Source organism: Panulirus ornatus, chromosome 10, assembly GCF_036320965.1.
Source record: "Panulirus ornatus isolate Po-2019 chromosome 10, ASM3632096v1, whole genome shotgun sequence".
Taxonomy (NCBI): domain Eukaryota; kingdom Metazoa; phylum Arthropoda; class Malacostraca; order Decapoda; family Palinuridae; genus Panulirus; species Panulirus ornatus.
The window spans coordinates 28,196,488-28,223,708 of NC_092233.1; the positions used below are offsets into that span (position 1 = coordinate 28,196,488).

The 27,221-nt window shown below is 42.4% G+C and overlaps 1 protein-coding gene across 6 annotated transcripts in view; it reads left to right on the forward strand.

Annotated features, from left to right (window-relative positions):
- The window catches only part of Lrp4 (LDL receptor related protein 4), a 497,094-nt gene that overhangs the window by 134,910 nt on the left and 334,963 nt on the right, over positions 1-27,221 (forward strand). For 5 of the 6 annotated variants that reach the window (XR_011713235.1, XR_011713236.1, XM_071665647.1 and 2 more), the window contains 5 exons: positions 6,995-7,114; positions 21,045-21,188; positions 22,357-22,449; positions 24,296-24,440; positions 25,090-25,199. Coding sequence is in view for 4 of the 6 variants with exons in the window: in XM_071665645.1 (XP_071521746.1) it covers positions 6,995-7,114; positions 21,045-21,188; positions 22,357-22,449; positions 24,296-24,440; positions 25,090-25,199 (612 nt within the window). In the remaining 2 variants the exon portion in view is untranslated. Of the gene's footprint in view, positions 1-5,300; positions 5,754-6,994; positions 7,115-21,044; positions 21,189-22,356; positions 22,450-24,295; positions 24,441-25,089; positions 25,200-27,221 lie in introns of those variants that run through there. The other variant, XM_071665646.1, reaches the window with a different exon arrangement.

Genomic DNA, 27,221 nt, shown 5'->3' on the forward strand with positions numbered 1-27,221 from the left:
GGGAGTGGATCTGGCAGCGGATGGAACCACGGAAGCGGAAGTGGATCATAGGGTGGGGGAGGGGGCGAAAATCCTGGGAGCCTTGAAGCATGTGTGGAAGTCGAGAACATTATCTCGGAAAACAAAAATGGGTATGTTTGAAGGAATAGTGGTTCCAACAATGTTGTATGGTTGCGAGGCGTGGGCTATGGATAGAGTTGTGCGCAGGAGGATGGATGTGCTGGAAATGAGATGTTTGAGGACAATGTGTGGTGTGAGGTGGTTTGATCGAGTAAGTAACGTAAGGGTAAGAGAGATGTGTGGAAATAAAAAGAGCGTGGTTGAGAGAGCAGAAGAGGGTGTTTTGAAATGGTTTGGGCACATGGAGAGAATGAGTGAGGAAAGATTGACCAAGAGGATATTTGTATCGGAGGTGGAGGAAAGGAGGAGAAGTGGGAGACCAAATTGAAGGTGGAAAGATGGAGTGAAAAAGATTTTGTGTGATCGGGGCCTGAACATGCAGGAGGGTGAAAGGAGGGCAAGGAATAGAGTGAATTGGATCGATGTGGTATACCGGGGTTGACGTGCTGTCAGTGGACTGAATCAGGGCATGTAAAGCGTCTGGGGTAAACCATGGAAAGCTGTGTAGGTATGTATATTTGCGTGTGTGGACGTATGTATATACATGTGTATGGGGGTGGGTTGGGCCATTTCTTTCGTCTGTTTCCTTGCGCTACCTCGCAAACGCGGGAGACAGCGACAAAGCAAAAAAAATAAAAAAGAAAAAAAAATATATATGTATATAAATATATATATATATATATATATATATATATATATATATATATATATATATATATATATATATCCCTGGGGATAGGGGAGAAAGAATACTTCCCACGTAGTCCCTGCGTGTCGTAGAAGGCGACTAAAAGGGAAGGGAGCGGGGGGCTGGAAATCCTCCCCTCTCGTTTTTTTTTTTTTTAATTTTCCAAAAGAAGGAACAGAGAAGAGGGCCAGGTGAGGATATTCCCTCAAAGGCCCAGTCTTCTGTTCTTAACGCTACCTCGCTATCGCGGGAAATGGCGAATAGTATGAAAAAAAAAAAAAAAAAAATATATATATATATATATATATATATATATATATATATATATATATATATATGATATATATATATATATATATATATAGAAAATCCTCTTGCTTCAGCAATGGGCATTTAATTTCCATTGCACTTTCTTCCTATTTAACATAAGATTGTTATTCCTTCATGATCAGAGGCTGAAAGATGTTGATACTTAATGTGAAACAAATTCCTTATTTCGTTCTATTCATCCTTACCAAATCCTCAATTGAAGACGTTGAGTTGTGATAGGAAAAGACGAGGTAAATAATGATATATACCTTGCCGAGGTATTAGGATTAATGGAAATATTGACATCTTGTGGTTTTAAGCGTGTAACAGAGGCTTAAATGTTATAACAACTTTTACACTATCAATGACAACAGTGCTTATGGCATGTCATTGATACTAATGTATGATAAGCTATAGGTAATTTACCAGTTTAGCCATATATGGAACCTAGCATTGGATTTTGAGTAATTTTCTTTAGCCATGGTACAGTGGTGGTTAGATAGTATCATGCAGGCTGGAGAGCATGATTCAGAGCATTTTATTTTATTCATTAAGGAAAACGTGAGATTACTTATCGTAAACGTCAGTGAAACAGTTGTATAAAAATCAACATCACTTAGAAAAACCTTACGTAACCTCCCTCACAATAGAGATCTATCTTAACATTCACTGTTGTAGAAATATACTAAACACAATAGTGATTCCGCAGCATCACGCCATCTGTCGACGAATGTCAACAAACAGAAGACAGATCGAGTGGCTGTTCGTGCCACCGTCCAGCCTCCTCGGACACAACCAGCAAGACCACATTAATGTTGATATATTTCTAATGTAAACCGTGTCTTCTAGGGGAAGTGTTGGTGAGGTTTTCATAGGTTGATTTATTTACAATTATTTAGCCTAAATGTACAGTGATTATCCCACATTTTCCCTGATATTCATAACGTTCACCATTATCACCTTATTGCAATAACATAGACTAAAATACAACACTCCTTAGCATACTCCTCAACTATTGCTCTAGTATCTGAACATTGAATTGGTATTCGAACTCCTAAACTATTGTTTTGTTATGTGGACATTACTATTAAAACAAGAGACGCTCAATAACCAAAGGTAGTTTTCATGCACACCCAAATTCAGTAATTCACCATGTTAATCCATTATTCTAATGATGAATGTGAAGATTATAAACCCGGTGGTAAATCATGTGATTGGTGAAATAATGGAAAACTAAAACCGCTTTGTGTGAGGGGGAAATGAAAATGTTAACACCGAGTTGAGAATTTTTAATCGTTAATAAGATATTGTTACTGATAAGATAAAGTGAAACTTATGTCGTATTTCAGACGTTGTTTTATTGGAAAGATTAAGATCTGTTTGTTCTTGGATAAGTTTAGCATATTGTACCCAGAAACAGCACGTATTTCCTTGAGTTGTAGTTTGAAGATGTTAATGTCACATGAAATGTTCTAAAAAAAAAAAAAAATGAAAACCATAGTATTTCAATATAATCATATACACCAAAATTTACTAACGTATCTAAGATTTTATTTTTTTTTTCGCCAAGTCACCAATAGGTGAGAGTGCTGATATAGTCTTCATATCAGAGATTAATATATTAGGTATATTGATGAGCTAAGATAACGGTCCTGGCTGGGACAGCATTTATTTTACCCTAGCCGAAAAAAAAAAAAAAAAGCGATCACCTAAGTGGATCTTCGTCGTTCGCAGCAGCAGCAACAGCAGCAGCAATGTATGTTATCAATACTCTGTGGAGGTGGGATGAAAAGTTTTGTTTTCTACAGATTTTAGTTAGAACGTAACTTGGGCTCCCGCATGAAAGAGCAAGAGGGGGTATTCCCCCCTCTTTACATTTTACAAAGACCTACACGGCTTGAAATATGTCTGTTCTGAGACAGTTCGTTACATAAGATGATGGTACAAATAGTTAGTGTTCGCTTTAGAACACATGATTTTTTTTCTTTTGCGTTACATGATGACGAAATTGATTTGTGATCTAGTGACCCAAATTGATATGTAAGATATCGTTCGCTTTACAAGACAGGATCTTCCTTGCCATGTTACTACTGTTAGTTTTAGAATATCGGTCTTTGTTTAAAGTCACTACTTTGTTTACAGTCATCATTTCATGTACAGCTGGCAGTGTGGAATATTTACGTGACGATTGAATTGTGTTAGTACGCAAAGGTCCCAGGTATGTATGTACACCTTGCTATATATGATTGCATCGCGTGAGTGTAAAATTTATTGTATTATGTCTGGTTATTCATGGGGAGTTAAACAATTGCATGCGTGTCGTACGTGAATCATTAGGTCCCTGCATGTTGAATTATTAGAACGTGTATGTTATGATTTTATGTGTGCTGTGTCACCATCGGGCGTGTAGACCGTAATACGTCGTCAAGCTGAATATTATCATTTTTCTTTATTGATTATCTATTCACCTGCACTGTGTCTGGTCCACCTTTGTTGATGAATTCAGAAACATTATTGCCACCCAGCTTAGAAACGAATATGGTCAAACGCGTGGTTTATAATAGTAGGCCACAGTTCACAAAGCTGTGGTAACATTATGTTCTCTTATTTAAGGAAAATCCCGTCATTGAGAGGTTTGGCAGAGCTATGATGATGGGAACACTCAAAATATGGCCGATATATTACTAACTGGAACCTTATGTAAACTAACGCACAGGCGAACACGCGAAACCGCTCCTGTTTAGCAATGTGGCTAGGCTTGTACTTAGTAGGCCAACTAGGCTCCACTTAGGAGCGACTGTGAGCCTGCAGGATACAGCTTCTAACAGCTTATTCGACCAACAGTTTAGACCCAGCCTGGGCTGTGGGGGTAGAACACTCCCGAAAACTTCACTAGTTCACCTTCAAAAATGTTCAAACTAGCGAAGTAAACATATCGTCGTCTGATCTTTTACAGGTGACTCAAGGAAAAGGAACAATAAGTATATTCTTTAATGGATAATATAAGTTATTGTTAACCTGAAAGCAAGGTAGATATGCTGCGGTGATACTCCTTCCTGTGTGTTCCAAGCCATCCCATATTGATACAACCTTTCCATTAGGGTTGTGAATACCAAATATTCAGGATCATTAGTAGAGAGTAATGGTTCAATTTATGTGATGGTGTGATTAATAAGATTAAGAATACATATGCAAAGATGCGTACATTATATTTTTTAATATTTTTGAAGATTGTACTTTTTCTTGTCTTTAAAAGAACAGAGAATTAACAAAAGGTCTTAATCGCCTTCATAAGCGCTGCTGTAGGAATTTATGATCGCGTATGTAAACAATTAATCTGCATTTTCAGGAACACAACATAGAACTAGAAAAGTATGTTACAGTATGTATTCCATGTATTTAGATATGACCACAGTGTGCATGATTATAATACATTTTGTTAAATGTTAGACATCATTTCATCAGCACCAGTAGAAAATGATGTGACGTCTATACTACGTGGCGCATCAATACAATATGCCTTTTGGTACTGGAGAAAATATATTCACATTGATTATGTCTGTCCCATCCACTCTCTCTCTCTCTCTCTCTCTCTCTCTCTCTCTCTCTCTCTCTCTCTCTCTCTCTCTCTCTCTCTCTCTCTCTCTCTCGTGGTAATTGTGTTCAGGTTCTACCACCAGTTTATCTTTAAGAAGTCAGCAGGTCTTTATGAACTAAGAGTGAATATTTCGAGGCAACAGAAAGAAGTTCGACAGCAGATAAGCAAGACGTCAAGGATGAAGTGCACTCTACCGCTGCCATGATGTTTGCCTCAACGTATTAGAATGGAACAGATTTGGACGTCTTCAAAATGTAACCTACAAATACCAATGCTGCGAAACATAGGATAAACATGAAGCGTGGGGGAAAAAAAAAATGATAGTTACATTCTAAAAGATATTGAAAAAAAGTGGGGGGTGGGGAGTTTGCAAAGAAAAATGAGATTAAAAGGAAGCAGTGTCCTTTGATAGACCGTAATTTACCGGTTGTTTAATAGATGGCGCTATTATGGCAGTATCTGGCATTCTTTTGCCACACAACGGTTTGCGTTCGTTATTCCGAAGTTATCCTATCCTTACTATATGGTCTTTGGGTTTGGCCTTAAACTGATACGTATCAATGTCATAGTCATGACGTTTATTCTCTTTCGTTTTGATATAGTAATAATTAGAATAGAATTTTGAGTTCGAGATAAAGACATCGATAATGGAAATGTTACTACACAGTTCGCTTGTGATAATCTTTGGTAATTACTTCGTCTAATCGATGTATGTTGAAGGGGAAATGACGTCATGGAACACTCGGGGAAAACTCGGAACTTGTGTAGGTGTCACTCTGGCTGTGGACGTGAGGGAATCTCCGTCACGCTTGAGTCTGCGGCAGAGTCGGTTTGCGTACGTTGGCGCGGGTCATCAGAGACTCCTGGTCGTAATTGTGGTATGTCTCGTCCTCATGAGGCCGCCAAGATTCGATTGTGGTGTGGACGTAGGTTGAAGAGCGTGGAGTTGTGTAGGAAAATCGCCGGGGCTTCGAGGTGATCCAACCAGAGACTCGGAATTTACCCCCTGAGTTCGGAGTTACGTCAGGGGAGTACGAGGCAAGTATCCGTCTCAGTTCACTCCTCTGTTGGATCGTGGGCAACTTGGTGTTGTCATGGATGAGGTTACTGATCATTAAAGAGCAAATTCGACATGAAAATCTTCCTTAAAGGTAATTGTAGTGCCATACGTTTGCATCGTTCAGCATTTTTTTTTCCACTGCTGGCTGGTACAGTCCAAAAATTCGTTAGCTTAAGTAGTTTACATAACATCACCCACGGAGTTGACTAATTTTGTAGACTAAGATAAAGGTGTGGCGACCAGTGGATGTATGCAGGAGGAGGAGTGGCGGCGACCAGTGGGTGTAACTAGTGGGAGGAGCAATGTTTTGAGTAACGTAGCCGGTCGTGAACACTGCTGCTGCTTAAGACCAGGTGAAATATTCACCACAGCACAAATAGCACATTTCATGATCGTACTTACTTAAATGGAACATAGGGTTTTCAGACAGAGATATCCAATGACTGATGACAGTTTCATCAAATATCCAATTAAATGTACTCCTTTGGTGGCCTAAAATACATATAAATCCATTTTTACTACATACTCTATATACAGTTAACTGTTTATCGCTGTCACTGTCATAGGTACGCATTATGATTTATGCTGACTTAATATTTTTGGTCTTAAAATCTTTTTTTCTAATTTGTGATTAAGCATACGTAACACTTGGTCTGTTAGCTTGTTGACTTATTGTAAAAAAGGTTTTCCACTGCATTACACGTACATGCTTTGCTCACTCTTGAAAATATTCTGTGGGCGTCCATGAAACACCAGGTGAGGTGGTCATGCTGTTTCTGTGGTGCTTGGCGGTGGGCATCATATTATTGCTTCTGGTAAGTGATAGCTGGTGTGGTCCACATAGCGGGCCCTATCCTTTTGGGGGCCCTTCCACCCCTATAACTCCACCAAAATCACGAGTTGTTGGGGGGGGGGGGGAGGGGGAGGTGCATGCTGATTGAAAAATTTTCAAGTTTGGTTTGTCTGTGACAGCATTTGCTGCTATCTAAAGGCTGCCATATAAGAGTTAGGAGTAGAGAGTCTCTCCCTAAGCGGTCGAGGTCGTATGCTCAGCGTATAGACTCGTATATCATACAGGAAGGGCCGGGCCCTGGGGCGTGGAGGAGTGTATTGTGACAGGTGGTATTGAGGAGCGTATCGTGATAGCTGGTGTGGGGGTTAGTGTGTTGTGACAGCTGGTGTACAATCCCAACTGACCTTAGCTTCTGCTGGTCCGCAGGAGTCATGACGTGGGAGGTGAAGGAGGACTATTACGGCGCAGGCGCTCCGGAGGGTTCGGAGATCCACTGGGGAGAGAAGAAGGAAGTCAAGAGAATTCAGCCTCCACAACATGATATTGGTGAGTACTGGACACAAGGGGCAAAGTGGGATTTAGTGAGATGTATATGTAAATTAGATTGAGTGACCATTGCCTCTTTTTTGTCACTCAGCCAGAAATGATTCCATAGAATTCTTTTAAAGGTATGTTGATGTTCAGTAATAGGAATATAGAGTAATAGGTGAATGTGATGCAATCAAGTTTTTCAAATCTGTTGTATTATTTGATTTAAAAAGATTATTTCTCTCTGAATTTCACTTCTCTGAATTTCACTTCTCATATTTTTTGATATATGAATTATTTTCAACGAGCAAAATCCCATGGGTTAATAAAGCTATCTTCTCTCTTCATATGAATTAACCTCCGGCTTTTGGTTGTGAAAAAAATGTTATGAATGTTGAGTGCATCAAAAGGAAAAATGTAATTAGGTTGATTTTTTCAGAGGTTGTTAAACAATTGTTTTGCCTCCTGGTCAGTCACCCCTCCTGGGTAACCACAATACACACGCGAAAAAAAAAAAAAAGGCGAAATGACAGAAAATGAAACAATGGTTCATGGCAACCTAATGCTTGGTGATGGTGACCTGGTGAGGCGTGGTGGTGATTCACTTGTAGGGATGGTGACCCGATGTTATACGTCATTGGTTTTCAACCTTTCGTCACCGATGGCCACCTGAGGTCACATTATCTTGTGACGCCCCAGTTCAATTTAATTGAAGGTTGCTGGCCAAATAGACAGTTTTACTTAGTTTTTCCAAACCACAATCTTTCACGTTACGGGTAATTGATTTATATTCATATGTCCACCATCGTCTGTATCGCATCGTCTTTACATCACCTCCATATTATTTTGTTTTGGCAACGAACTTATCCATTATCGAGTTTGTTGGATATTGCTATTTTACTCGTCCAGTATCTGTAATGATGGGGTATGATATAACATCTGGTAACCCCTCGCAGGGAAGTGAAAAAGATTCACCTGACGAAGATCAGTTACGTGTAGACGTTGGGGGGAGGGGAGGGGGGGATCTGTAATATTTAATTGTATGTATTCTATGACGTTCTGACGATCAGGGAAGGACCAAAGAGTTGACCCTGCGGTACCTGTGGGCCACTAGTGCCGGTGGTGCCCCAGTGCGCCGCGGAACCCTGTTTGGTGACCTGATGCTAAAGGTATAGTGACCTGATGCTGTATTTATGGTGACCTGATACTTAAGGTATAATGACGTGATGCTGTATTTATGGTGACCTGATACTTAAGGTATAATGACGTGATGCTGTATTTATAGTGGCCTGTTGCTAAAGGTATAGTGACCTAATGCTGTATTTATGGTGACCTGATACTAAAGGTATAGTGAACTGATGCTGTATTTATAGTGGCCTGTTGTGAAAGGTACGACTACCTGATGCTGTATTTATGGTGACGATGCTAAAATTTTGTATGGTCACCAAATGCTATATTTATAGTGCCTTGATGTTAAGGGTATGGTGACGATGCTGTAGGTATGGTGATACAGCATGGATCTATGGTGACCTGGTGTTTCCATTATCATGTTATGATGCACTGTAACTTAATGCTTCAGTTTGTCTCCAGGAACTGGCTCATCTCGCGCTACATCTCATTGCTGAGGTCAGTTTAGTTCACCTGTTGCTAGGGTTTTATAAAGAGCTGGTGATTGGGTTCAAGTGTGGTGACTGTGTGGTGATTTGGAGGTGGTGCTTCGTGTGGTGGTTGGTGCTGGTGTTTACTGTGCTTTCCGGGGTCACCATTTCATTCCAAGACATGATCGAGCTAGAGCTTCATAATTTCGAAGCATCACTATTCCCGAAAAAATAGCCTAGATTTAGGGAAGTTTACGTGTACGTGTGGCTTGCCACGTTCCCTATGAACACATGAACTTTAGCGTCAAAATTGTATGTGCTTTTAGCTAGGTTTAGTTCTTCCTGAAGTGGTTTGCGAGTGGACATTCCATTGTTTGTGCTTCACTAACTTAATCCGGCACATTGATGTTCCGGGTAAATGGTATTCCGGACTTGTGCAGTCTCGGATTAATGATGCTTCGGATTATCATTGATATTTCGGAGTTAAAATATTTTCGGTTAACGATGCACCGAATTATTGGCTTGGGAATTATAATGGTCCAGATTATCGTGGTTATCCCCGAGCTTGATGATAGTATGGCATTCTTTTGCCATTGATTGATGACAGGTGTTTGTTCTTGGTAGTACGATGTTAGGGTGTTACCGGGCTCCGCCTGCATTAGGTTGCCCCGCTAGTGAAAAGTGACGTTTGTCGAAGCTGTATCACAAGAAGTACAGTCCTGTCAAGGAACATCACTCAGGAGGAGTCCTGCAGGTCTCAGCGTTTGAACGTAGCTCACTCCTGGACTGCAAGTTGTTTTTCTTTTTTCCTTGTAAAGAGGTTGTGGTCAACCCCTGAACCATTTTTTTTCCTTGGAAAGAGGTTGTGGTCAACCCCTGAACCATTTCTTCGAAAATGGAATCTGGGACAGTTGTACATAACGAATACGATGTTAGGGCTCGTTGTAATCTGTGGTTCGGGCGTTTGACCCGGTAATATTTGGGTTGAGAGTTTACTCTAGTGATTCGATTGCTAAGTGGCTGTTATGGTAACTCCATAATGGGGGGGGGGGGGTTAATCATTGTGAAGCCTCGTTGGCGAGGTTTGCTGTTCTGGTAATGTGATGCTGGGGTTGTGGTAACCAGACCACTTAGTCTGTAGTGGTGTCTTTGTGACGACCTGTTTCTGGATGGTTTGGTTTAGTGGTGTGAGTGTGTGTGTGTGGTGTAAGCACCGAGGCAGATCGTAACAACTGGAAGCGTCGATCCAATAGGATGGTGGTGTGCTCTTGGTTGCTAGGAACACACAGGACGAAGAACCACTGAAAATATCTTTCTTTACTCCTCGTCCGTCGTCAGTGGACGGTGGCCATAGGTGTACATCACTGGTGATGGGTTGATTCATTAACACTTGGATGTAGTGAGAATTCGAAGCTCGCCGCTGGTCAACACTGTCCTCCAGGTGATACTGGTCACCCCAGGTCGGCATAGTTGCTGAGTTGGCGTCGTTCACAAACATGTGAAGGTTTGAGCATTTCACACCCAGCCCTAGGTAGGTCGGTGAGAAAATCATGCTGTTCAGAAAGTACAGGTACAACAGAGTACAGCATAGCGTTAGTCAGAACAACAGTCTGTTGTTAGTTATTATTTGTGTCGAAGTTTCTCTATACAGAGTGCTGCTGTTACTCAGGCTACAGATGTCTGTAGTTGTTACTCAGGCTACAGATGTCTGTAGTTGTTACTTAGGCTACAGATGTCTGTAGTTGTTATTCAAGCTACAGATGTATGCAGTTGTTACTCAGGCTACAGATGTCTGCAGTTGTTAGGCTACAGAAGTCTGTAGTTGTTACCCAGGCTACAGATGTCTGCATTTATTACTCAGGCTACAGATGTCTGCAGTTGTTACGCTACAGAAGTCTGTAGTTGTTACTCAGGCTACAGAAGTCTGTAGGTGTTCTTCAGGCTACAGAAGTCTGTAGTTGTTACACAGGCTACAGAAGTCTGTAGTTGTTCTTCAGGCTACAGAAGTCTGTAGTTGTTACTCAGGCTACAGAAGTCTGTAGTTGTTCTTCAGGCTACAGAAATCTGTAGTTGTTCTTCAGGCTACAGAAGTCTTTAGTTGTTACTCAGGCTACAGAAGTCTTTAGTTGTTACTCAGGCTACAGAAGTCTGTAGTTGTCACTCAGGCTACAGATGTCTGCAGTTGTTACTACAGAAGTCTGCAGTTGTTACTCAGGCTACAGAAGTCTGCAGTTGTTACTCAGGCTACAGATGTCTGCAGTTGTTACTCAGGCTACAGATGTCTGTAGTTGTTACTCAGGCTACAGAGGTCTATGTTGTTACTCAGGCTACAGATGTCTGCAGGTATTACTCAGGCTACAGATATCTACAGTTGTTACTCAGGCTACAGATATCTGTAATTGTTACTCAGGCTACAGATGTCTGTAATTGTTACTCAGGCTACAGATGTCTGCAGTTGTTACTCAGGCTACAGATGTCTGTAGTTGTTACTCAGGCTACAGATGTCTGTAGTTGTTACTCAGGCTACAGATGTCTGTAGTTGTTACTCAGGCTACAGAAGTCTGCAGTTGCTACTCAGGTTACAAAGTCTGTAGTTGTTACTCAGGCTACAGATGTCTGCAGTTACTCAGGCTACAGAACTCTGTAGTTGTTACTCAGGCTACGGAAGTCTGTAGTTGTTACTCAGGCTACAGATGTCTGCAGTTGTTACTCAGGCTACAAAATCTGTAGTTGTTACTTAGGCTACAGATGTCTGCAGTTGTTAGGCTACAGAAGTCTGTAGTTGTTCTTCAGGCTACAGAAGTCTGTAGTTGTTCTTCAGGCTACAGAAGTCTGTAGTTGTTCTTCAGGCTACAGAAGTCTGTAGTTGGTACTCAGGCTACAGAACTCTGTACTTGTTACTCAGGCTGCAGAAGTCTGCAGTTATTAGGCTAAAGATGTCTGCAGTTGTTACTCAGGCTACAGAAGTCTGTAGTTGTTACTCAGGCTACAGATGTCTGCAGTTGTTACTCAGGCTACAGATGTCTGCAGTTGTTACTCAGGCTACAGATGTCTGCAGTTGTTACTCGGGCTACAGATGTCTGCAGTTGTTACTCAGGCTACAGAAGTCTGATGTTGTTAGGCTACAGATGTCTGTAATTGTTACTCAGGCTACAGATGTCTGCAGTTGTTACTCAGGCTACAGAAGTCTGTAGTTGTTACTCAGGCTACAGATGTCTGCAGTTGTTACTCAGGCTACAGATGTCTGCAGTTGTTACTCAGGCTGCAGAAGTCTTCAGTTGTTACTCAGGCTACAGATGTCTGCAGTTGTTACTCAGGCTACAGATGTCTGCAGTTGGTACTCAGGCTACACATGTCTGCAGTTGGTACTCAGGCTACACATGTCTGTAGTTTTACTCAGGCTGCAGAAGTCTGCAGTTGTTACTCAGGCTACAGAAGTCTGCAGTTGTTATTCAGGCTACAGAAGTCTGCTGTTGTTAGGCTACAGATGTCTGTAGTTGTTACTCAGGCTGCAGAAGTCTGTAGTTGTTACTCAGGCTACAGAAGTCTGCAGTTGTTACTCAGGCTACAGATGTCTGCAGTTGTTACTCATGCTACAGATGTCTGCAGTTGTTACTCAGGCTACAGATGTCTGCAGTTGTTACTCAGGCTACAGATGTCTGCAGTTGGTACTCAGGCTACACATGTCTGTAGTTTTACTCAGGCTGCAGAAGTCTGCAGTTGTTACTCAGGCTACAGATGTCTGCAGTTGTTACTCAGGCTACAGATGTCTGCAGTTGTTACTCAGGCTACAGAAGTCTGTAGTTGTTACTCAGGCTACGGATGTCTGTAGTTGTTACTCAGGCTACAGATGTCTGCAGTTGTTACTCAGGCTACAGATGTCTGTAGTTGTTACTCAGGCTACAGATGTCTGTAGTTGTTACTCAGGCTACAGATGTCTGTAGTTGTTACTCAGGCTACAGATGTCTGTAGTTGTTACTCAAGCTACAGATGTCTGCAGTTGCTACTCAGGTTACAAAGTCTGTAGTTGTTACTCAGGCTACAGATGTCTGTAATTGTTACTCAAGCTACAGATGTCTGCAGTTGTTACTCAGGCTGCAGAAGTCTGCAGTTGTTACTCAGGCTACAGATGTCTGCAGTTGGTACTCAGGCTACAGATGTCTGTAGTTTTACTCAGGCTGCAGAAGTCTGCAGTTGTTACTCAGGCTACAGAAGTCTGCAGTTGTTACTCAGGCTACAGAAGTCTGCAGTTGTTATTCAGGCTACAGAAGTCTGCTGTTGTTAGGCTACAGATGTCTGTAGTTGTTACTCAGGCTGCAGAAGTCTGCAGTTGTTCTTCAGGCTACAGAAATCTGCAGTTGTTACTCAGGCTACAGATGTCTGCTGTTGTTACTCAGGCTACAGATGTCTGCAGTTGTTACTCAGGCTACAGATGTCTGCAGTTGTTACTCAGGCTACAGATGTCTGCAGTTGTTACTCAGGCTACAGATGTCTGCAGTTGTTACTCAGGCTACAGATGTCTGCAGTTGTTACTCAGGCTACAGATGTCTGCAGTTGTTACTCAGGCTACAGATGTCTGCAGTTGTTACTCAGGATACAGAAGTCTGCAGTTGTCACTCTGGCTGCAGAAGTCTGCAGTTGTTACCGAAACTACAGAAGAGCGCTGTGTTTGGTCACGGAGAACGTGTTTTGGAGTACCCCATCATTATTGGAGGCGGGTTGGAGAGTCATTTTGGAGTGAATTCAGTACGAGACGGGTCGGGTCATATGGCTGTCTCGCTTGACCCGGGGACTGTTCAGGTCTGGTTTATATTTAGCTTATGGATAATGAGTGACGGTTATGATATTTGTTCTTCCACCAAATACATCAGTTTCTAGAACAATATTCTAGCACTGTGGTATATTGCCCGGACCACAGAGTTGCTGTAGACACAAAGTTACTCTTGGAGTAAGACCAGCGAATCCATAATGCACCACTGACTGTACTCAACTGAGGTATTCGGATCTGTGTTTTGTGGTGGAGCAGGAGCAACATCGGCGAGTTGGAGCGGCAATATATCATACGACCACACTGAAACACTGGTGACTCCTGAAGCTGTGGGATCACTTTGTGTGTCTCTGAACCACTTCACAGACCCTCTGAATGCAGTTCAGTTCATATCAGAAATATAAGACCCAAATGCTATCCAGTTTGTATAGACCTTCTCTAATACTGAGGTTACGATTCTTTTGTGTATTTGATAATAGAAGATTTAACGATAAATCTCGTAGTATAAGAGTTAGTAAATGAGAAGCATTACTCCAGTCATTACAATGATCAAAATTCTTCTCATAATCAAACAAGGCGTTTGATTCTTTTCCTGTTCATATTTTATATCTATGTTGCTTAATCTAGCAGAAAGAGCCTTACCAGGCTGCCCGACATAAAACTTTAAAAAATTTTTGCATGGTATTGTATACACACATCCTCCAGAACTTTCTGTTGAGTTTCAAATGTATGTGAGAAATACTTAGAAAAACAGTTAGATTTGTATGTAGCATTTATGGATCTGAAGAAGGTATATGACAGGTTGACAGAGATGTCTTTGTGGAAGGTTTTAAGAGTATATTGTGTGGGAGGTAAGTTGCTAGAAGCAGTGAAAAGCTTTTACCAAAGATGTTTACGAGTAGGAAGAGAGGAAAATGATTGGCTCCCAGTGAATGTCGGCTTGCGGCAGGGATGCGTGATGTCTCCATAGTTGTTTAATTTGTTTATGGATGGGGTTGTTAGGGAGGTGAATGCAAGAGTTTTGGAGAGAGGGGCAGGTATGCAGTCTGTTGTGGATGAGAGGGCTCGGGAAGTGAGTCAGTTGTTGTTCGCTAATGATACAACGCTGGTGGCTGATTCGAGTGAGAAACTGCAGAAGTTGGTGACTTTTGTAAAGTGTGTGAAAGAAGAAAGCTGAGAGTAAATGTGAATAAGAGCAAGGTTATTAGGCCCAGTAGGGTTGAGAGACAGGTTAACTGGGAAGGAAGTTTGAATGGAGAGAAACTGGAGGAAGTGAAGTGTTTTAGATATCTGGGAGTGGATTTGGCAGCGGATGGAACCATGGAAACGGAAGTGAATAACAGGATGGGGGAGGGGCGAAGCTTCTGGGAGCGCTTTCATCCTCCTGTATGTTCAGGCCCCGATCGCTCAAAATCGGTTTCACTCCATCCTTCCATCTCCAGTTTGGTCTGCCGCTTCTCCTTGTTCCCTCTACCTCTGACATCTTTATTTTCTTTGTAAATCTTTCCTCACTTATTCTCTCCATGTGACCAAACCATTTCAACAAACCCTCTTCTGCTCTCTCAACCACATTCTTTTTATTACCGCACATTTCTCTCACCCTTTCATTACTTAATCGATCAAACCACCTCACACCACATATTGTTCTCAAACATTTCATTTCCAACACATCCACCCTCCTCCGTACAACCCTATCTAAAGCCCATGCCTCGCAACCATATAATATTGTTGGAACTACTGTTCTTTCGAACATTCTCATTTTTGCTCACAGACATAGCGTTCTCACCTTCCACACATTCTTCATCCTTCCCAGAACCTTCGCTCACTCCCCCACCCAGTGACTCACTTCTGCTTCCATGGTTCCACTTGCTGCTAAGTCCACTCCCAAATATCTAAAGCACTTCAATTCCTCCAGTTTTTCTCTATCCAATCTTACATCCCAATTAACTTGCCTCTCAACCCCAGTGAGCCTAATAACCTTGTTCTTATTCAAATTTACTCTCAATTTTCTCCTTTCACACACTTTTCCAAACTCAGTCACCAATTGCTGCAATTTTTCACTCGAATCGGCCACCAGTAATGTATCATCGGCAAACATCAGCTGACTCACTTCTCAGGCTCTCTCATCCCCAACAGACTGCATACGCGCCTCTCTCTCTCTCTCTCTCTCTCTCTCTCTCTCTCTCTCTCTCTCTCTCTCTCTCTCTCTCCAAAACTCTTGCATTTACCTCCCTATCCACCTCATCCATGGACATTAACCAACCGTGGGGACTTCACTCACCCCTGCCGCAGACCGACCTTCACATGGGAACCAATCACTTTGCTCTCTTCCTACTCGTAAACATGCTTTACATCCTTGGTAAAAACATTTCACTGCTTTTAGCAGCTTACTTCTCGCACCATGCACTCTTAAGACCTTCCACAAAGCATGTCTATGAACCCTATCATATACCTTCTCCAGATAAATAAATGCTACATACAAATCTATATGTTTTTTTAAGTATTTCTCACGCTCATTCTTTAAAACAAACACCTGTTCCACACATCCTCTACCACTTCTGAAACCGCACTGCTCCTCCCCAGTCTGATGCTCTGTACATGCTTTCACCCTCTTAATCAGTACTCTCCCATATAATTTCCCAGGAATACTCAACAAACTTATGTCTTTGTAGTTTGAACACTTACATTTATCCCCTTGCCCATGTACAATGGCACTATGCATGCATTCTGCCAATCTTCAGGCACATCACTATGATCTATACATACACTGAATATCCTTACCAGCCAATCAACAACACATTCACCCCCTCTCTTAATAAATTCAACTGTAATACCATCTAAACCCTTCGCCTTGCCGGATTTCATCTCCCGCAAGCTTTCACTACCTCTTCTCTCTAACCAAATCATTCTCCCTGACCCCATCATTTCAAACACCATCCGACCAAAACCCTACATCCGCCACTCCATCAATAAACACATTCAACAAACCTTCAAGATGATCACTTCATCTCCTCACTTCATCACTATCTGTTTTTACTTCCCCACTTCCCCACCTTCGCCGATGTTCCCATTTGTTTTCTTGTATTACGCACGTTTTTACCTCCTTCCAAAACACACACACACACACACACACACACACACACACACACACACACACATATATATATATATATATATATATATATATATATATATATATATATATATATATATATATATACATTCTTTTTTTTTTTTTTCTTTGTCGCTGTCTCCCGCGTTTGCGAGGTAGCGCAAGGAAACAGACGAAAGAAATGGCCCAACCCACCCCCATACACATGTATATACATACGTCCACACACGCAAATATACATACCTACACAGCTTTCCATGGTTTACCCCAGACGCTTCACATGCCCTGATTCAATCCACTGACAGCACGTCAACCCCGGTATACCACATCGATCCAATTCACTCTATTCCTTGCCCTCCTTTCACCCTCCATGTTCAGGCCCCGATCACACAAAATCTTTTTCACTCCATCTTTCCACCTCCAATTTGGTCTCCCACTTCTCCTCGTCCCCTCCACCTCCGACACATATATCCTCTTGGTCAATCTTTCCTCACTCATTCTCTCCATGTGCCCAAACCATTTCAAAACACCCTCTTCTGCACTCTCAACCACGCTCTTTTTATTTCCACACATCTCTCTTACCCTTACGTTACTTACTCGATCAAACCACCTCACACCACATATTGTCCTCAAACATCTCATTTCCAGCACATCCATCCTCCTGCGCACAACTCTATCCATAGCCCACGCCTCGCAACCATACAACATTGTTGGAACCCCTATTCCTTCAAACATACCCATTTTTGCTTTCCGAGATAATGTTCTCGACTTCCACACATTCTTCAAGGCTCCCAGAATTTTCGCCCCCTCCCCCACCCTATGATCCACTTCCGCTTCCATGGTTCCATCCGCTGCCAGATCCACTCCCAGATATCTAAAACACTTCACTTCCTCCAGTTTTTCTCCATTCAAACTTACCTCCCAATTGACTTGACCCTCAACCCTACTGTACCTAATAACCTTGCTCTTATTCACATTTACTCTTAACTTTCTTCTTTCACACACTTTACCAAACTCAGTCACCAGCTTCTGCAGTTTCTCACATGAATCAGCCACCAGCGCTGTATCATCAGCGAACAACAACTGACTCACTTCCCAAGCTCTCTCATCCCCAGACTTCATACTTGCCCCTCTTTCCAAAACTCTTGCATTCACCTCCCTAACAACCCCATCCATAAACAAATTAAACAACCATGGAGACATCACACACCCCTGCCGCAAACCTACATTCACTGAGAAACAATCACTTTCCTCTCTTCCTACACGTACACATGCCTTACATCCTCGATAAAAACTTTTCACTGCTTCTAACAACTTTCCTCCCACACCATATATTCTTAATACCTTCCACAGAGCATCTCTATCAACTCTATCATATGCTTTCTCCAGATCCATAAATGCTACATACAAATCCATTTGCTTTTCTAAGTATTTCTCACATACATTCTTCAAAGCAAACACCTGATCCACACATCCTCTACCACTTCTGAAACCACACTGCTCTTCCCCAATCTGATGCTCTGTACATGCCTTTACCCTCTCAATCAATACCCTCCCATATTCTTCTGTTTTCCATTTTAGAAAGTTAAAAAAATACAAGGAGGGGAGGATTTCTGGCCCCCCGCTCCCGTCCCCTCTAGTCGCCTTCTACGACACGCGAGGAATGCGTGGGAAGTATTCTTTCACCCCTATCCCCAGGGGTATATATATATATATATATATATATATATATATATATATATATATATATATATATATATATATATATATATATATAATGTATATATATATATATATATATATATATATATATACATAATATATATATATATATAATGTATATATATATATATATATATATATATATAAATAATGTATATTTATATATATATATATATATAATGTATATATATTTTTTTTTTTCCGCTGTCTCCCGCGTTTGCGAGGTAGCGCAAGGAAACAGACGAAAGAAATGGCCCAACCCCCCCCCCATACACATGTATATCATACGTCCACACACGCAAATATACATACCTACACAGCTTTCCATGGTTTACCCCAGACGCTTCACATGCCCTGATTCAATCCACTGCCAGCACGTCAACTCCGGTATACCACATCGCTCCAAATCACTCTATTCCTTGCCCTCCTTTCACCCTCCTGCATGTTCAGGCCCCGATCACACAAAATCTTTTTCACTCCATCTTTCCACCTCCAATTTGGTCTCCCTCTTCTCCTCGTTCCCTCCACCTCCGACACATATATTCTCTTGGTCAATCTTTCCTCACTCATTCTCTCCATGTGCCCGAACCATTTCAAAACACCCTCTTCTGCTCTCTCAACCACGCTCTTTTTATTTCCGCACATCTCTCTTACCCTTACGTTACTTAGTCGATCAAACCACCTCACACCACATATTGTCCTCAAACATCTCATTTCCAGCACATCCATCCTCCTGCGCACACTCTATCCATAGCCCACGCCTCGCAACCATACAACATTGTTGGAACCACTATTCCTTCAAACATACCTATTTTTGCTTTCCGAGATAATGTTCTCGACTTCCACACATTCTTCAAGACTCCCAGAATTTTCGCCCCCTCCCCCACCCTATGATCCACTTCCGCTTCCATGGTTCCATCCGCTGCCAGATCCACTCCCAGATATCTAAAACACTTCACTTCCTCCAGTTTTTCTCCATTCAAACTCGCCTCCCAATTGACTTGACCCTCAACCCTACTGTACCTAATAACCTTGCTCTTATTCACATTTACTCTTAACTTTCTTCTTTCACACACTTTACCAAACTCAGTCACCAGCTTCTGCAGTTTCTCACATGAATCAGCCACCAGCGCTGTATCATCAGCGAACAACAACTGACCACTTCCCAAGCTCTCTCATCCCTAACAGCCTTCATACTTGCCCCTCTTTCCAAAACTCTTGCATTTACCTCCCTAACAACCCCATCCATAAACAAATTAAACAACCATGGAGACATCACACACCCCTGCCGCAAACCTACATTCACTGAGAACCAATCACTTTCCTCTCTTCCTACACGTACACATGCCTTACATCCTCGATAAAAACTTTTCACTGCTTCTAACAACTTGCCTCCCACACCATATATTCTTAATACCTTCCACAGAGCATCTCTATCAACTCTATCATATGCCTTCTCCAGATCCATAAATGCTACATACAAATCCATTTGCTTTTCTAAGTATTTCTCACATACATTCTTCAAAGCAAACACCTGATCCACACATCCTCTACCACTTCTGAAACCACACTGCTCTTCCCCAATCTGATGCTCTGTACATTCCTTCACCCTCTCAATCAATATCCTCCCATATAATTTACCCGGAATACTCAACAAACTTGTAACTCTGTAATTTGAGCACTCACTCTTATCCCCTTTGCCTTTGTACAATGGCACTATGCACGCATTCCGCCAATCCTCAGGCACCTCACCATGAGTCATACATACATTAAATAACCTTACCAACCAGTCAACAATACAGTCACCCCCTTTTTTAATAAATTCCACTGCAATACCATCCAAACCTGCTGCCTTGCCGGCTTTCATCTTCCGCAAAGCTTTTACTACCTCTTCTCTGTTTACCAAATCATTTTCCCTAACCCCTCTCACTTTGCACACCACCTCGACCAAAACACCCTATATCTGCCACTCTATCATCAAACACATTCAACAAACCTTCAAAATACTCACTCCATCTCCTTCTCACATCACCACTACTTGTTATCACCTCCCCATTTGCGCCCTTCACTGAAGTTCCCATTTGCTCCCTTGTCTTACGCACTTTATTTACCTCCTTCCAGAACATCTTTTTATTCTCCCTAAAATTTAATGATACTCTCTCACCCCAACTCTCATTTGCCCTTTTTTTCACCTCTTGCACCTTTCTCTTGACCTCCTGTCTCTTTCTTTTATACATCTCCCACTCAATTTCATTTTTTCCCTGCAAAAATCGTCCAAATGCCTCTCTCTTCTCTTTCACTAATACTCTTACTTCTTCATCCCACCACTCAGTACCCTTTCTAATCAACCCACCTCCCACTCTTCTCATGCCACAAGCATATATATATATATATATATATATATATATATATATATATATATATATATATATATATATATATATATGAGAGAGAGGGAGGGAGTGTGTGTTCTCAGACTTCGGTTGAATGTATTTGAACGCGAATGAAAAGTCACTTACGTCATGGCTGTACCATTAGCTGAAGACATTAGTCCCTCTTCCAGGATCTTCTCGCTTGAAAGGCGTTCATCATTTCCCTGCTCCTGATTGAACTGCAGCCTCATGACCGCAGGAGCCCTATGTAAAGTGTCCTGGGGCATATATTAATTGTAATGATTAGATAATAGTGTGTGTGTGTGTGTGTGTGTGTGTGTCCAATGCTACAAGCTTCTCCTCCTGGTGGTTGCAGGGTGTGGGTGTCGTGAGGGCCTGCTGGGCTGCCGCGACGCTGACGGGGTGTGTTCATGTGTGGGTCCCACCAGCCTGTGTGAAGGTCACGTCGACTGTCCGGGAGGTCAGGACGAACACACCTGCTCCCCTGGCCAATGTACAGGTTTGTCTCGTGTGTGTCAGTGTGTGTGTGTGTGTGTGTGTCGCATATCGCGCCATGCTAACACTAAGTTGATTATGAGTTATCTTATTCATTTCTATTTTCTGCGGATACCACATTTTCCTTTTAGTGGTTTCCCAATTACCGCTGTATATTTTCCCTGCTGCAGTCACTGCAAAAGTCTTCTAATTCTGTCGTTTAACCGTATTCTTAAGTTTTTCAGTATAACTGCTTTAGCAACGTTTTGTCAGACCTTGTATGTTGCTGTTTCTGATATGTCTTTATCTTTATTAGTGTGATTTATTCTTGTATTTCACACACAAGGCAAGTTTCCATGGTGTACGCTCTCTCCTGTATATTTGTTTTTTTCTTTGTTACGTCTTATCATACCTGTTGTAGTGACTGTTGTTTATCTGTTGTTTTGTTGTTTGTTATATTCGTACTTGCGTTTGTCTGTCCCATTTTCCCTATGGACGTCTGTCCTCAACCCCCTATTTACCTACACTGTCCTGTCCTTGACCCCCAGGTGTACACCTGCTAACATCTGTTCTGGAGCCCCTAGTGGTCCCTCACTAACACCTGCCCTGGTTTACCTTGGGATCTCCAACCAACACTTGCCCTCGTCGTCTTAGATCTGCGTGCACTAACGATGATTCATCTCCTCAGACGCTCCTACCTTTACGTACAGCTGTTCCCGGTCCTTACTATCCACTCACTAATACATGTCCTGGACCTGCAGTGTTTCCCTACCAATACATGTCCTAGACCTGTGTTGTTTCCTTACTAATACATGTCCTGGACCTGTGTTGTTTCCTTACTAATTCATGTCCTGGACCTGTAGTCTTTCCCTACTAATATTAACATGTCCTAGACTACATTTGCATCCCCGTACAACATCTGTCCTTGTCCCTTAATGTCTCCATCTAATAACATGTTCTCTTCTTCGTGAATGTTCTGCCACAACACCCGTCAGTGGCTTTTTAGTTTCCTTCAGTATCTTTTCGTTCACTTCTCCTGTGCTTCCTTGATCAAGTTTTCCATGATTAAGAGGAGTCCTTTACTCCCATGATGACCCCCAGCTACCTATTAAGAGCTCGTGTCCTGTGTCCTCCTGATGTTCCTGAGCGCCCCAGTGCCATTCCCCTCCGCTAACAGCTGTTCTCGACCGTAGGGTTCCTGTGCACGAACGGGAAGTGTGTGCCCAAGGATGCAGAGTGCAACTTCGATGACGACTGCGGCGACCAGAGCGACGAGAGTTTCTGTGGTGAGTTTCTTCTTCCAGTGTTGGTAGTGTGTGTGTGTGTGTGTGTGTGTAATAATCGATATGTGATCACCTTGCTAACTTGTACAATATAGGGAGAGAGTATTACACTTGTGGAGCCCCATTCTTGGAAGTATAACTTTTCAAATATTTGTATACACTGTTATCATTTACCATTTCATTACTTTGATCATTCTGTTTATCCAGTATTCTTTTCTAAGATGCTTGATGTATAATTTTCTACTAAGGCTTTTGGTTGGTCATCTATGGCCTCCGGATGGTCATCTTTGGCCTCTGGATGGTCATCTATGGCCTTTGGTTGGTCATCTGTGGCCTCTGGATGGTCATCTGTGGCCTCTGGATGGTCATCTGTGGCCTCTGGATGGTCATCTGTGGCCTCTGGATGGTCATCTGTGGCCTCTGGATGGTCATCTATGGCCTCTGGATGGTCATCTATGGCCTCTGGTTGGCCATCAATGCATCTTCGTTAAGTGTTCTGATGTCTTAGTGTTGGCCAGCACGCACTGATCCTGGGTACGCCCCACACTCACAGTGAACTATCTGTATACTTCACAAATCGCTCCGTCTCTTAACATAGTAGATAAACCTCTGTGTAATTTCGCTTCGTTCTTCTGATGAAACATCTCAACTCTCTGGTTCTGTGCCTCAGTCGACACCCTCTATTTCTAGAGATAATGCCCAGAATTTGATTGTTTTCTCTCGTGAACAGTCTCTGTTGTGAGCATTCGTCTCGTACACATCCAGAGGTGACCTTCCTGATGTTCTTTTCTGACTCCAACTCGTTGTCTCTCTGTGCCTCTGGTGGACATTCCACCTGAATTTCTTGAGTGTCCTTAATTTACACATCTTTCACATATTTACTCATATTGCTCCTTGATTATATTTCTCAGTTTCCTGATTTCATCGTCTATTGGATGAGACATTTCATAATCTTTCACGTCATTTCCTCACATTCTTCAGCCGTCGTTCAGTAGGTAATGGGAAACACTGGCAATAGTTTCCTTCGTGTTGTTGGTTGATTTGTCCTCCAGGTCGTGTCTAATCTTAACTCCATCCAAACAAAAGCCATCAACAACAACAACCAGTTTCATATGGTTTAACACACTTCTACTTAGCATTGTCTTGGCGTGTGCTAAGCGTGCATACAGTTGTCACTTCCAGCCTCATATGAATATGAATCCAAACCATCTCAGAAAATGTGGTTCGATCCCTAATTTATTTACTTTGCTTTTAAACGTTCTCATACAGGCTTGTGGATCGCGAATATAGAATAATGATACAAAGATTAGTAGTGAACCAGGTGGCCCAAGCCACCCACATACATATGTATATACATAAACCCCCACGCACGCACATATACATATCTTTACATTTCAATGTATACATACATATACATACATAGACATATACATATATACACATGTACATATTCATACTTGCTACCGTCATCCATATTGACTGTGCCACAACTTTTTTCCTAAACTTCTTAGTTTTACTATTAGCTCGCGTTTCTTCTCATTGTCATCGATTTACATAACATCTATAAAATAAATCTGTATATTATGCTTGGCATCTCGCCTCGATGTGGCCAGCCACATCCCAGTGTCGACAACATATTCAGTACTCGATTCGTCTTAACTTGCCACACGGACATATCAACTTTGAGGAAACACGGGTATTTGAGGAGCGTCCGCCGACCTCTGGAACTACCTCCCTTCCCTCACTGTAGGTTCCCTCCAGCTGTTGAACGTCTTGCCTCCCTCCCTCCCTCCTCCACACACACACAACTCTGCCTGTGCTATCGCTCTCCACGCCTTTCGTCCCACAGACATGCCCTCGTTCCATTCCAACTGTTCCGGGGCTGACCAGTTCAATTGCTCGGACGGTGTCTACTGCATCACCGTCTCTTGGCTGTGTGACGGTGATTACGACTGCCACGACAAGTCGGACGAGACCAACTGTTCGACCATCAGGTGAGTGAGGATGCAGCCCACTGTCTCATCCATCATAAGGTGAGTTGTGGAACCCGCCAGCAGAGGGATGATGAAGACGACCTTGAGGAAGGTTATGTAATGTTACTAAGTTCAGGTTATGTTGTGTAAGGTGTCTGTTGGCTCTTCTCCCTTAGCGTCACGTATTTCACTTCCAGCTCACTGTCCTCACCAGGTACAACATCCTTATTCCCAGGTAAAGCCTCAAGGTGATGTTACGCGTTTATAGTAATTTGACCAGGCGTTAATAGGTGCTTGAATACACGTTGTAGAAAACGTGAAATATATCAATTTAGAGATAAGAAAATGGTAATAAATCAGTATTGAGGAAATAAGTGCTGTACCTGGGTTAGTTCGATACATTGTGGGTGAATTTTATTCGTCGTTAGGCAATACTTGAGTAATATCAGGCATCAGAAAAGTTCTTGCTTAATGATATTTCCAATGAAGCATCTATGGTTTTACTTAATGATATTTACAATGAGGCGCATATGGTTTTACTTAATGATATTCACAATGAAGCATCAATGATCTAGTTTTCATTTCTTGGTCCAAGTAGTTATATGATGAAAGGCTCACCCTCACTGATGATGTAGGTGTGGCAGGTTGACTGATTTCTCTGTATCTACAGCACGTGCGGGACCTCGGAACACCAGTGTGTGGACGGCCAGTGCATCCAGAGCAGCTGGGTCTGCGACAGGGAACCAGATTGCTCGGATGGATCAGATGAACTGTTCTGCAGTAAGTCTCATTACTGTGGCTTTTAGTACTAGATCCGGATGACGTTCCTTTAGCTTTAAAACATAACTTCTTTTTCGTTTTTTTTAGCTTTCATTTCAGCCTTCTCCATATAGTTGTAATTGAATATTGAAGACTTGATTTCTTCATTTGCTACCATAAAACGGGAAACGTGCATATGAAACCTGCAGGACAGTAGAGTACTCGATAAGTTTATGATCATTTTGCAACCCCAAGAAAAAACAGGAGTAATGGAGGAAATAACATGCACAGGAAGGGAATCCACAGACGAGAGATGAGAGCTGTGGATGGACTGAGGAGAAGATTCGTGTATATGGGATTCAAAGAGTTTTGTGGTGACGAACTGAAGTTGTGACTCGAGTGTGTGGGATCAAATGCTTGACTGGACTCTTGTAACGGGATCACAGTTTTCAAAGTGGTTTTACTGAATATGGAAAGAACTGGTGTGGAGTGAATGATGTTGACGACGTGGGATGTCTAGAGTGAGGGCCAGGGAGCAGACGACTAGTGCAGCCCACGATGAATATTAGTCAGTGAGGAGTGAGGAGGACGTGGGTCCAGATACCTCGGTATGGGGGACACTGCCCATGTGAATACCAGGATTTATAAACGACACGAACCAAGGACACTTTATTTCGTACAAAGAGGATGGTGCAGTTGGGATGTTAAGGACGTGTGACGTATGGATTTTGCCTTGTTGGTGTGTTGGATACATTGAATGTTACATGGTTAGTGAGTAGATGTGTGCGAAGGCCTTCAGTCTTTAGAATGAAGGGGAGAGGCGGCAGTCTGACGAGAGAGGAGTGAATACCGGGTCAGTAATGTTAGGAAAATTCAGTGGAATCCGGTATTATCTGCAGTGGTGTTCAGTAATGAACATATGGTTGTTGTAGTGTTGGTACAAGCTTATATTTGAAAATGTTGTTCTGAGTTCTTGTTGTGCTGTGAATTAACTTTGAATGTATTATACAAGTTCTTTATATCCAGTGGATCACATGGAGCCGATGGATCAGCCCTTGCCACTGGATAATACACCACTGAATTAATTGATTTCAGTGAATCAAGTACAGGTGATTATTTCTTTTTCAGTGGATCAGCAGCAGTTAAGTGGGTTACGACCACATCCAGCTGTTGTCACTGCATTACGTGTTATCGCTGGATCACTCAAGCCAGTTGACCCACTGTGAACAGTGGCTACAGCTGTTGTTGTAAATCAAATGTATCCACTGCACCCACTGTGGTCAGGGTGTCAGGGCATCTGGGTTCACTTCAGGACCAAGTCCTTTGCATAGATCACTTGTTGTCAGGGCACAAGACGTCAGCGGACTCAATGTTGTCAGTGGATTGGGTGTCAGTAGGGTCACCTGGGATCTTTGAGTCGACTCCCACTGGATCATCTGCCATGCTGTCACTTGGCTGTCAGTGGATCATGTGTCAACAGTTCAGCCTCTGCATGTGGATCAGGTGTTGTCAGTAGGTCTGGTTTGTGTCAGTGGGTCTGGTTTGTGTCAGTGGGTCTGGTTTGTGTCAGTGGGTCTGCTTTTTGTGAGTGGATCTGGCTTGTGTCAGTGGGTCTGCTTTTTGTCAGTGGGTCTGGCTTGTGTCAGTGGGTCTGGCTTGTGTCAGTGGGTCTGCTTTTTGTCAGTGGGTCTGGCTTGTGTCAGTGGGTCTGCTTTTTGTCAGTGGGTCTGGCTTGTGTCAGTGGGTCTGCTTTTTGTCAGTGGGTCTGGCTTGTGTCAGTGGGTCTGCTTTTTTCAGGGGGTGACTTGTAAGTAGGTGAACTGTTTTCCGTGGGTGAGGTGTTGCTAGTGTTAAGGAGGTGAGCTGTTTACGGTGTGAGAGGTGATGGTAGTGGGTGAACTGTTGTCAGTGTGAGATGATGGCAGTGGATGAACTGTTGTCAAAGTGTGAGATGATGGAAGTGGGTGAGCTGTTGTTAGAGTGTGAGATGATGGCAGTGGATGAACTGTTGTCAAAGTGTGAGATGATGGTAGTGGATGAGCT